Source organism: Urocitellus parryii, chromosome 8, assembly GCF_045843805.1.
Source record: "Urocitellus parryii isolate mUroPar1 chromosome 8, mUroPar1.hap1, whole genome shotgun sequence".
NCBI classification, from domain to species: domain Eukaryota; kingdom Metazoa; phylum Chordata; class Mammalia; order Rodentia; family Sciuridae; genus Urocitellus; species Urocitellus parryii.
Genome location: NC_135538.1, coordinates 142,515,866 through 142,528,310, shown reverse-complemented (window position 1 = coordinate 142,528,310; position 12,445 = coordinate 142,515,866). Strand labels below are relative to the sequence as shown.

Here is a 12,445-nt window from a genome sequence, read left to right as displayed (position 1 = left end):
CCTCCCAGCTCATTCACAACCCTGTTGGCTCCAACGGTCTGGCCAGGCCAGAGGGGGCCTGCAGTGGAGAGGAGAGTGGTGCTACAGGGCAGGTGACTCAGGACCAGCACCTGGTGTCTCTCTGCTACCATGGGCACGGGGCCAGTCCTGCACTACCATGAAGAAGCCCTGGTACTCAGTGTTCCTCAATAAACAAAATTCTTAATCTGAGCAAATAAGAAGCCAGCAGGAACCTGGCTCTCTCCTGGCTCTGACAGATGGGCCATTTCCGGGAGTGACTGCGATGTCGAATGGCGTGCCACTGGGTGTCTTGCGAGGGGTCTTCTTTCCATTCCTTCCGCCAGCCCATTAATACGGAGAAAGCACCTATCACCACCTGGATCCTGTCCCGTAGCTGGAGGAGTGACATTAATGGATAAAGTCCCTGGAGAGTTTTTTCAGGTGACGGGCAAGTAGGACACAACATCCAAGGGAGGACAGAGAGGTTAAAGCTGCTTTATTTATTTATTTATTTATTTATTTTTTCATTTTGTGTTGATTTTGCTGTGACGCCATCTAAAAGCAACTTTTAAGATGTAAACCCCGGTCTCTCTGGATCAGCCTGGACTCCTTTCCTCCTCCTGCCCACCTTCCTAGGAATCCATCATGAACCATTTCCCTGGGTAATCCTTCTCCCCCTTGGCCCGCTCTTCAAGAGTTTCAGAAATGATTCAAAATTCAGTACAGTAGGGAAAAAAAAAATATTTATTTTCTAAAATCATTACCTTGACCGGCAAAACAAAGCATGTTCTCGATTTCATTCAGAAATACACATTTTTAAAAAAAAAATACATAGACCAATATGGCCTGCCCAGACATATATTCAACATGGTAAATATAAGGAATAAATTGTTTGAATATAAATATCTATAAAAAAATAAGTACATCAGAATTCAATCTCACCTCTTCCATTCGTCGGTTATACAAAGGAAAATCATTTTACTGCTTTAAAGCAGAACCCACATCTCCTTCCCTGTATCTTTCATGAACAACCCCCTATACCATTGTGTTCCCCACACTCAAGGTAAGGGAGTCTCCTCGTTCAAGGGTCATTTTTTTCTTATGGATCAGAGCTAGAAGATAAGCACATCGGAATGTTTATCTACCCCTGACACATGGGACCAGACATCAATGGGACCAGGATTTAGCACGGGAGGTTGAGGGTGCTGGGAGGAAGGGAAAGGATCTGGGGAGGCGAGAATTACAAGTGGAAAGCACATCTGCCCGAGTGCAAGATAGGTGAGGTAGACTCAGACTCATGAAACTCATCCCGATTTACAGTAGTAACAGTTTCTTTCACTTTTGCACTTGACGACTTAAAAACAAAGTCTTTTTTTTTTCTCCCCCCTCTTCTTTACTAGTCCTCGAGTTTGTTTTCCATTTGTTCAGACCTTAGAAAAATCTTTGCCTGGACTTTGGAGTTTCTCCCTGAAATGTGCCCGCGGTGCCTGAGTCAGACACAAATGCTCCCTTAGGACTTTCTTCAGAAACTCCACCCTGGTGTGGAATCTCCTTCCTCCATCTGGAGGATGCCACCCCATTCGGATGTCACGGGTGTCACCGGTGTCTCTGCTTTCTGAGCAGTCCCTTGTCATTCCCCAAGACCTGAGACACAAACGCAGTTACCACCAATGGAGCCAATGAAGACAGGTTGGGGACGCTTTAACCTTTCTTGGAATGTTCAGAATGAGGACGCTGGTCCTTTGCCAGTCTGGAGTAGAAGTAGTCTAGGCAGGGAAGGTTCTCTTGCTCTGATCCCAGCCACTGCGGTTGGAGAAGAGTGTCAGCCACGGCACTCTCTCTCAGGAGGCGATGGCTTCACACCGGCCCAGAAGATTTGTAATCAATGTGTTCTGTTGTGGGTCACATTCTTCTCTCTGGAAGATTGGGCTTTTTGCTTTGCAACACGAAAAGATGTTTTGATACTGTTTCTGATGGCATCCAACCTATTAAAACAAGACGGAAGGAAAAAAAATGTTACAAAAATAAAGAAGAAATCACTCCTTGGCCCAAGAAATTTCTAAAATTAGAATCTGGCACAAACAAATCTAGACCTGGTTCCTGAACTTTCACCATGGACCACAACAGTGATAAACAGGTTTTCCATAAAACCTCAACTGGCATCTATTACCATTGTGAAAATACAGCCTGCCCTTTGGCCTAAAAACGGGGAGAGAGTTCATACAGTCATGTCTAAGGCGAATTGGCCATTAAATACAATTTTAAAACAAGCCAGGGATGTTTGAATATTTTCTGTAGCCTCGTTTCCACCTCTGCTACTATAGAGAAACTTAGCACAATAGATATAGGAATCTTCTAAATCACATGATAAATTGAAGACAAGAGTCAAAAAGAAAAGAAAAAAAGAGAAGGTATATGGGTAGGCTTAAATAAAAGACTTTATGACAATTTTTAAATATTGGACTTATTTATTTGCAAGAAGAAAAAAAAAAGAGGAAGAGCCGTCATGTTGATGTAACCATGGACATGGTACAAACTACTAGAAAAAATCATTTTTTCAGGTCAGTTCAGCCCCTGTGGTCTAGTAGAGAGCACTCCTGGCCTGAGATAAATACGGAGTGTGCCATGGCAGGTGAGAAGGAACACTGGCTGAACTGTCCTCCACATCAGTCATAAACAAGCCAGAAGTGGCTCAGCACTGCCAAGCCTGGGTTCTGAACACTTTGATCACAGAACTCCTTGCCCTTGGGTTTCTAGGAAAAGTTTCCATAGACCATAATAGGGATATGAAGGACACGTGACAGATCTGAACCTAAGCTGCCTCCCTCAAGCTTGGGAGCTCCAAAACCTTCAGGACTCGGAAGGGTCATCATTGCAGAGTTGCCTGTAGCAACCCCACGAGACTGCTCCCTCCAGATGGCTCCTCCATCCCAGCCCACAACAGACTAAGAGATGAGAGAACTTTGGGAACAGCATTGACTTTCCACCAATGCCTTCCTCTATTTAAAAATAATAATAAGAACCTGAAAAACAAACACGTTCCAAATCTCACCAGCCCTTCCTCATGATGTTCTTGTGCCTCTGGCCATTTGAATAACTGCCACTTTTGAAAGAACGTGACTATATCTGGCACTTGGACTTAAAAAAAAAAAAAAAAAAAAGTCTTCTCCCTGAAATGCTTTTTTTTTTTTCAAATTTCTCAAGAAAAGCAGCAAATACATGTACTCAGGCAAAGACTGGACATGGTCAAACAACAGAGGTGTCTCTGGGTTTCTTTTGCTTGGGAAAATCTACTTGCTAAAGTACTGAGGGCTTCATCAAAATATTTGAAAAGGGATTCCTTCGCTCTCTTTAAGGGACACCTATGAAGAGCCCCTTTGCCGCTGTATCCAAAGCCCCTTCCCAAGCGTGGGCAGGAGGGACTGCCACGCGGGCCGTGGGCACCGGTGAGCAGGGCGACTGTTCTTAGGAGCTTCTTACCTTCTGATTTTTATTCCCGCCACCAGCTGCTGATAGATGCACTTCTTGTCAAATTTGGAACAGTCTTTTCCTCTCTTACGGTTATTCCAGGCCTTCTCCATCGTGTCTTGGGCCCTGTGAAAACACCCAGGAAAACACATTTCAGCAATGGCACCTTCAGATTCAACTCGACCCTCCACGCCCCTGCAACTCCCTCTAAAAGGAGCCTCCTCGGGGAGGAAGCCAGGAGGCTGCACCATGCACTGAGGAGCAGAGGTGCTTCTGCTCACCTGAGATCCTTCCCTGCTTGGCAGAAGGTCTGGCACTTCTTGTCTTTTTGGCTGGCACACTTGCATCTGCTCCCATGCTCTGCTGCCTTTATGGGAAACAAGTCCTTCAAGGATCGTCTGGACCTGGAAGGGCTTCCGAGCCCATAGGGAACAATGCGCCTGTTGTGGAAGAGAGAAACATCAGCATAATTAATAGTCTTCCTAATGGCACACTCTTTGGGGCAAACCCACTCCACGGGACACACGGGGAGCTAGTCACCCAGCACTGGGGAGAGTTACTGAAGAATGTACAGTGTGGCAACCACCGGGGACACATGCCCGTCATTGACCCGAGAGTGTACGCCCACCCAGGGGAAAACCAGTCTTCCTGATTCAATGAAGGGTCATCTCAACTCTTAACAAAGTTCAATTTCTTTTCCATCTAGGCAACATTGTTTTTTTTTTTTTTTTTTGTCCCAAATCATGAAATCTCTGTTCTTGTGTCTGTTTCATATTTTCTTCCTTTTCTAAAATGCTATTAAGGTAACAGCTGCTCAAGAGGAGGAGCAGAGGGCAGAGACCTTAAGGCAAAACCAGGATTTACAAGATTTTTAAACTCTATTTTCCATTTCAATATTATAGGATAATGGTAATGCTGTGGGAAGGAGGCACAAGTTTGCACGTTTCTCCTGGAGTTTGGTGACGCCCCATGGCAGTAGGACTTATGTCAGAAGGTTTGCCAAGAATTTGCAAGGGGTCCATTTTGACTCTCACCTAAAGAATAAAGTTCTCTTTTTGGAAGAACCACCTCACTAAGGAAGTACAAGGCCCATGGTGGTTTGGTTCAGTCCTGGTTTGGATTTTGGTCATCTCTTGCCATAACATAGGCCACAATGTGCTCACTTTTTACTTCTGATGGATAAACTGGTTTTCAGGACAGAAGGGAGCACACCGCTTTTCTTTACTCTTAGAAGGGGAAGAGACACCCAAGGGTGGTATTTCTATTTCTGTCTTAAAATAGGATTTTATAAAGAGAAAGTACAGAAAAAGGAGATCCAGGATCCCATTCTAGTTCTGCCACAAACTTACTCCTATTACAAGGGACATCAGTATTTGGGATATTGGTTTTTCTGTAAGTAAAATGAAAGCATCGGATCCTAACTCTCTGCGATCCCTTCTTCCTCTGACCCCGAACCCTCCTATGAGAAGCAGAGGTGGGCCTAACCCACACAGAACCTGGGCAATGGACTCCCCAGACCCAGTCTGCACCCACCGCTGACCCTCCTCACTTAGTTTCTCGTCTGCAGTGCTCAGCAGCTTGTGGCTTGTCATCAGCCCTTCTTTCCATCCCATAATGAGTGGCCTGAGCCACAGGGCATCAGGAGACCCTCTTCTCAGTTGTTAAGAATCAAGCTGTCCTGCCTGAGTATCGTGTCCACTAATGCACTTCCCCATTGTCAGAAGGGGTGCCTTGGGATCCCAAGCCAGGTACTCCCCAGCACAGGATTGCTGCTGACGGGGCTCTAGGGTAGTCAACGTTAAGGAAAGACTGGAGTTACGATGCCCTCTAGAGACTCACTCGGGAGTGTTGACCCAGATGATGTCCAGGTGGCAGAAGTAGACACACTCCTTATCCATCAGGGAAGAGCAGGAGCAGCGCTTGAACCGGTGGGGCCTCAAGGTTGTGTTGGGAGGGGACTTGTCCCCTCCACTTTCAGCCCCGGCCATGAGCTCAGCTCCCAAGACAGCTGCAGAGAGAGAGGAGAGGAAAAGCAGGTCAGTGAGGGACATCTCCTCCGATGCCCAGAGACAGGCTGGATCACAGTATTGACACCAGATTTAGCACAGCAGATCAGAGCAGATAAAGGTTACAACTGTTCTTAGACAAAAACACAACAGAAGGAAAGGATTTCTTTCTTTCTTTCTTTTTTTTTTTTCCTCCTTAACATGACTTCACCTTTACCCTGGCTGGCTTATCCACCTGCAGGAAGATTATACAAATGCACAAGAGATAAACACCTGAACAGGGACTTACCAGCCCCCTGGAAGAACCCTTCAAGGAAATGCTTCAAAATACTCTCTACCTGAAATTTGAGTTGGCCTCTGCTTGGAACTTCATAGGACAGCACAACCCAGAGTGGCTTAAAATTGGCTGATGACAATTAAAACATATTGACTATTCTGTCTTTGGGACCACTTCCCCACACAGGGTGTGCTTCCCTTTAGGGGGTACCAACCACTTTACACTTTATACAGGGCACATAGTAGAGGGGTCCAGATGATATATGATAGTATGATACAGACCACTTGAAATCAACCAGAGACATGATTAGAGACAGCAGAGAAATTAACTCTGCAATATTCATTTCAGGTGGGAAACTACAGAAACCTTGACCAAGAAGCCACTTAAGGGACCTAGGAAAGGTTCTGTGGACTTTGAATCCACAATCCCTCTGCAGAGTGACGGTGGGATGCACCATCTCCCTCTTCCCTAACTCAGCATTGCCTCTTCCTACAGACAATCTGGCCATGCAGCTTATCTGCCTGATTTTGTACATTTCAAATGATCAGACACATTCCAGGATTTTCATTCCCTTGACGTTCCTTTCTCTTTGGTCAGGATCATGAAAAGACAAAAAAAGTGCATTGACCCCAAAAAAAAAAAAAAAAAAAGAGGAGAAACAGGCAGATGCACACATACTGTCTAAATCCTTAAGCAGCTAAGAATTATCCCGGCTTCCCTCCCAGGACAGGTGAATACAACTGAAAATAGAGCTCACACTGTTTGGGGTGCCAAAAATCTGCCAAAAGAAACCTAAAGTCAATAATGACAAATTTTAAAGAAAACATCTGCTCCATCCTGAAACCGCCTAGGGGGTTATTCCACACACTGTCCTTCTGCAGGTGATTTTACAGCTCACATAGTGCTTGAGTGACTTGAATAAAATTCCTTGGCTTGAAGCTGGAATGTTTAAATACTTTACACATATTAAGGCAGTGTTCAAATAAGATATAATAAGATCCTGAGCATACCATGTACCTGTATGAACACACGTAGTGCAACTGTACGTTTGGCTAAACGGCAGCTGCTCTTCACTTTTTCTTGAGTTATTTTTTTTTTAAAGTCAAGAAAATACATTTTGCAATCATAATTTTAAAAAGTCATTTTAAAGCTATTTTGTCTTGGATCGACTTTTTTGTTGTTGTTGTTTCACTAGAAACTTCAGTACCGTGGTGGAGCGAGCCTTCCCAGATACTTTTGCTCTCTGAGCCGCAATAATAAAGAGAAGGGAAGAAAACAGACGCGAGAACGTCGGAAGGTGGATCCGAAGACATTCGCGTTCCCAGATTCCCGGAGTCCGCGCGGTGCCTACCTGTTTCTGAAGCTCCTTGGAAAACCACCAGCAGCAGAGAGAAAATCACGGGGAAATAATCCATTCTGGAAAAAAAGAGGATAAACCAAAAAGAAAAGAGCTTTGGTTTCCTAGAAGCGCTTCTAGCTATTCAGATCTCAAAGCGATCCTTCCAGCTTAAGTGCCCTTTCACAGGCAAAAAAAAAAAATTAAAAAAAAAATTAAAAATTTTAAAAGCCCTTTCTGCCAGCCGAGAAGGCAGGAGAGGCGTTCTGCGAGCGCACGCGGCGGCCGAGCGCAGGGACAGCAGCGGCGGAGACCCGGACTCGCTCGCTCGCTCGCTCGCTGCTCCGGCTCCAAGGCAGAAGCGCGTCTGACTTGGACAGCTCTCGGGCCGGCTTTTTATATTGCACCCCTATAGAGTGGGGGTAAACAACTCCAACTTTATTCCAGCCCTAGACAATGTTATTGTGTTATTAGTCACCAACAGGCAACGTGCAGCCAGAGATAAGGCCGCGCTCTGAAGGAAATCACTGCGGACTTCAGAGGCAGACGCCCGCCGTCTGACAATTCAGGGGCAGGGCTAAGAAAAAGAAAATACCCATTAGAGACCTTTGGTAAACCTGCCCGTGCAGGGCCGGAGTCTGCTTCCCCTTTAGCAAGCTGCAAGCCCCAGAGTTCAAGAATCAGAAGAGGGACTCCAGAAAAAAAGTCATACCATTGGTATGATAAGTATGAGCTGCAGTTTAAATAGATTGTATTGTGTGCTGGGGGGGGCGGGGGGGAATTTTTTTTCATTGTTCACTTCGTTTTCCTTTTATGTCTCTCTGATTTCTTAGTCCTGATCAAACAAGGGGACACCCTCCCCCGTGGCTCCCCCAGACTCTGGGTCAAATTATTTTGGCATCAACCTGCTTTTCTCTTACTCAAGCCCCCCCCCCCCCCCCAAGTCTTTATTTATTTATTTTTTACTCATATTCTTTGCATCTACAGTGAGAAAGAAAGATCCGTGAGGGATTGGCAAGGAAAAGGAGATTTAAAAGAAAAAAAATAGAGCCCTGTCAGGCACCCATCCCATTTTCCCCCAATATCACTGATTAGAAGCCCCCATAATTTCTTCTCTGTGCTCCCCCATTGCTTCGCCTTCCAACTCCCCCTACTGTCAATACCAACAATCCGAAATGGCAGGAGACGAACACCAGGGGGAGATGAAGAGCTACAGGGGCTGATGTTCTGCTAGGAAGAAAAGTAAAAGCCCTGGCTTCTAAATGACAGAAGGAACCAGATCTGTAGCCAGGGTCAAGGAAGAGCAGCAAGGGTGCCTGAAATAGGAAAAAGGGGGCACTTCCACATGTCTCACTTACTCTCTTCACAGAGACTGCTTTCCTGAGTCTGTTCTTTAAAAAAACGTATTCCTGTTTTCCTCATTTGTAAAAGGGTGTTCTTGTAGAGGTATGTGAATGCATTAGGGATGGTGTTGGGATGGAGGAAATGCCCACGCTGGATAAAGGGATCAGTTAATACCTTATTTAATAATGTATTTTCCTGTCTGTTTAACCTCAAAATATCCCCCCCACCACCACCACCACATGCACATGCCTCAAGGTGCCCACAGGGTAGTTAAGGTGCAAGTGACCGTGTGCCTTAATGAATAAAGCAAAACAAACATGTAACACATTGGCTTTTCCAATCAGCACCATTTTTTCAGGTGAGAAAACGGAGGCACCCTGAGGCAGAGTGGATATCTGCACCTAAGTTCTCCTAGGGAACCCAGGGAGACAGAATCAAATCAGACTTTCTTCCCTACACACAGAGAAGTCTACGTCTAGGTTCTAGGGTCTAAGATGCACTTCCTCCATCTCAGATGGAGCCTTTACTACAATTTTTCCTGGGAAGGAAAGGGGGATTTCCAGCATTTCTTTTTCTTTTTCTTCCCCCAGCATTTCTTTTCAATTTTTTTTATTAGTGCATTATAGTTATACATAATAGTGAGGTTCATTTAGACACAATCATAAGGTGCAAGGAATAGAATCTGCTCCATTTTGGTCCTCACTGCTTCCTCTTTCCCCCTGTCTCGATTTTACGGGTCTTCTATTTATTTATTATTTTTTAATGGATGCTTTTATAGATAGACAGAAAGGTGGAATTCACTGGGGTACATTCAGATACATGCACAGCATGTTCTAATGCTCAACAACCCAGGAGGATCCCGGGAACCATTTCGTCGCCTCTAGAATCTAAAGGACAGATTTTTTTTTTTTTTTTTTTTTTTTTTTTAGCCCAAGGTGGAACTTGAATATACTTGCTGTGGACTTGGATCTATTTGTCCCCCTCCACCTCCCTGGAAGTCACAGTGGGGGAGACCCAGTACCAGGGTCAGGTCCAGGATGAGATCTGTTCCCTAAAAGAGGCACTACAGTAAAAGTTGGGGACAGGGGAAAGGCAGGAGCCCTCCCTCCCACACCCACACCCACACCCACACTCTCTCTCCGAGATGCCTCCACCCATCCCGGGGCCTTCTGCCTCCGTGCGCTTACCTCAGCCCAGCCCTGGGGGCCCGCCCGGGGAGACCAGGCTCCCTCTAGAACTGGGCGCGAGCAGGAAGCCAGCTCTGCCCTCCCCAGTTCAGGCAGGGGACCTCTGGGAGAAAAGAGCTGATGTCACATTCACAAGATCCAAGCTTTCCCCCTGCGGGAGAAAAGTGGATGGGAACTGTGCCTTGGCAGGGATTCCCGCCCCCACCTCCACTCCACCCCCAACATACACACACCTTTTTTTTTTTTTTTAACCTGCTGGCATATTTGACCAAACACTGGCAACAGTCAGGACCAACCTGTCTTCAGCCCCTCCCCGGAAACCACCGCCCCCGCCCTCACAGGCATCCTGGGTCCAGCCTGGGCTACCATGGCTGGGAGCCCGGCTCCCTGCCCCGCCTTGTCCCCACCTCGCGGAGGCTGCCCCCGCAGGTGCGGGCCATGCGTGATCATCAGGTGCACAAGCGAAGCAAAGCCTCCCCCAGCGCCTTCCCACCGCCCGCCCTCCCTCTTGTCCTGCCACCCAGTGAAGGTGTTGGAACTAGAAAATCAAAGACTGGGCAGCGATCTGTCCCCAACTTGGTCTTGGTCTGTAAAAGGACACGGTAAATAAAAGTGCAGGATCTCAGACCTGGACGTGTAATCTTTCCAAGTATAATCTTGCTCCCATTTTTTTGAATCCCGAGTTGTGGAGGTGTCTGTCTGTGTGTGCGCGCGCCCGCGCCTTGAGGCCAAGGGGGTGGCATCTGCAGCCTCTGTCCACGTCTCTACCTGTGGCAGCAGCACCCACTTCTCCTGTCCTCTAGGAAGAAGGGAAACCTCACTCAGGCCCAGAGAAGGCGGCTGTAGCAGGACCAGGCAACTTCCCAGCGAAAAATTTTCCCAAGAATCAAGGGGAGGGAGGAGAACCCCAGCAAACCAGTTTTACAAGCTAGATACTGCACTTAAGGCATTATTAGAGAGGCAGGAAGAAGAGGGGGGAGCGAAAGAGCTGGACAAAGGAGTAAATAGGGAGGTTTTTATAAATATGGAGAATGCCTTTACTGCCCCCCTCAATTAAACACCAAGGAAAAAGGTCTTTGCAGCCAGCCACCCGCTGAGAGGAGGACAGGAAGGGAGACAAGAAGCTACAAAGATGGTGTGTTGTTTTTTTTTCCCCAGGAGAACAGTTTGCTGTTGCCTTTCTTGCTTTTGATGTTACACTTGAATGCTAGAAACTATTTGATAAAGTTATGTTTTATGTATTTCTTTCTGTATCTCTGGCTATGTATTAATAGATATCTATAAATAAAACACCCTGAGCCCCAAATACCGATACTACACAGTATCAAAGTGTACTGTTTTTAGCGCTCTTCAGCCTCGACTTTTGCGTAATTAAATTCGCAACTCTGCCAAGCCAATGAATTTGGTGTGAGATGTTGCATTTTGCTCAGCAGAGAGAATAGCTGGGAGGTTGCTTGACAGTGGGACAGGGAATGGGAACTCGCTTAGCAGGAGGCCAGGGAAGGCTATGCAGGCCACTTGTCCTGGATGGGTCATGCCTTGGTGACTGTGTTACATTTCTTCTTTGTGTACCGCTCTTGTGAAAAGTTGTGCATCACACTCATTATGTCTATGACACATTCACACCTCCAGGAGCAGAAACAAACATAGTTTCTCCCTGCAGGACAAAAACTAACAGTTGATTTAGCACAGGAACTGTGAGGATGCATTTTAAAAACATATAACGTAGGTAACTCCACTTCCTTGACACTCATCCATAGGACAACGGCAGATATCAAGGGTTCAGTTCAAAGAGTATGTCCAGACCTCTAGTCACCATTAATGTTTCAGCTACTGTCCTCTATCTTACTTTTCACCCTCTATTCTAAATCTAAGCATCCTGTCCCAGTTTTTGCACTGATACACACACACACACACACACACACACACACACACACATGCAAACACTCACACACCCGAACCCATAGGTTGAAATGGAAAAGTAATAATGGTATTTCATGATACAAACAAAAAATGTGACAGCCAGTAGCTGACTCTCCATCTTTTTCTAATTTTCCTTTTACATCATTTATGACATTTGGATCTAAAGGGACAAAAGGAAGACCCATGGAGAAAAAAAGTGGAGTGAAGTCACTTGGTAAAAGCTGAGGTTTGGAATCCATGTGCTATGGCTTGATGGTTTGTCCCTTCTGAAACTCATAATAGCAATTCGCTTGCCATTGTGGTGGTGTTGGGAGATGGGGCCTTTGAGAGGTGATAAGGTCGTTAAGTGGGATTCATGTCTTTCGTAAAGGAGTGGGACAGAGTGGTTATAAAGACAGCTGTCACTCGAGTTTTGTCTCTTCAGCACATGCCCAGTTGCTCTCACACTTTTTGCCAGGAGTTGGAGTTGGAGCCCCAGGAGCCCAGCAGACACTGCCCCCACACTCTTAGTCTTCCCCGCCTCCAGAACTGGGAGCTCAACTAAGACTTATTCTTTGTAAATCAGCCCAGTCTCAGGTATCACATTCTAGCTAGAGAAAAAGAACTAAGAAAGAAGGGTAAGAGGAACTCATTCCGAAGGGTGGATTTCATTTCAACATTACGGCCATCTGTAGCTCTTCCCAAAACAAATGCATGGGATGGCCTTCAGTAGGATATCTCCACTGAATAAATTAATCCACTGTAGTCGGAACCCTTCTTGCTATTTCATCATTGTTTGCTTCCTTAAAAGTTTATTTGACATGTTAGGCAACAAAAAATAAGCAAGAAGTCTCCATCTCTCTCAAACTTTATGCAATCAAAAGCTTTTGGTGTCCTATTAAAATTAAAGAGCTGCCCTAGAATG

General features: G+C 45.8%; 1 protein-coding gene across 1 annotated transcript; it reads right to left on the bottom strand.

The window, feature by feature from the left end:
* Window positions 1–857: 857 nt before the first annotated feature.
* On the bottom strand, window positions 858–7,436 carry Edn1 (endothelin 1). The gene is made up of 5 exons (XM_026384623.2): window positions 7,103–7,436; window positions 5,308–5,476; window positions 3,750–3,908; window positions 3,481–3,594; window positions 858–1,985 (listed from the first exon to the last, which is right to left on the bottom strand). Exons 1-5 carry the CDS (start codon window positions 7,164–7,166, stop codon window positions 1,883–1,885), a joined length of 609 nt encoding a protein of 202 aa, XP_026240408.2. The 5' UTR covers window positions 7,167–7,436; the 3' UTR covers window positions 858–1,882.
* Between the last annotated feature and the right edge of the window lie 5,009 nt (window positions 7,437–12,445).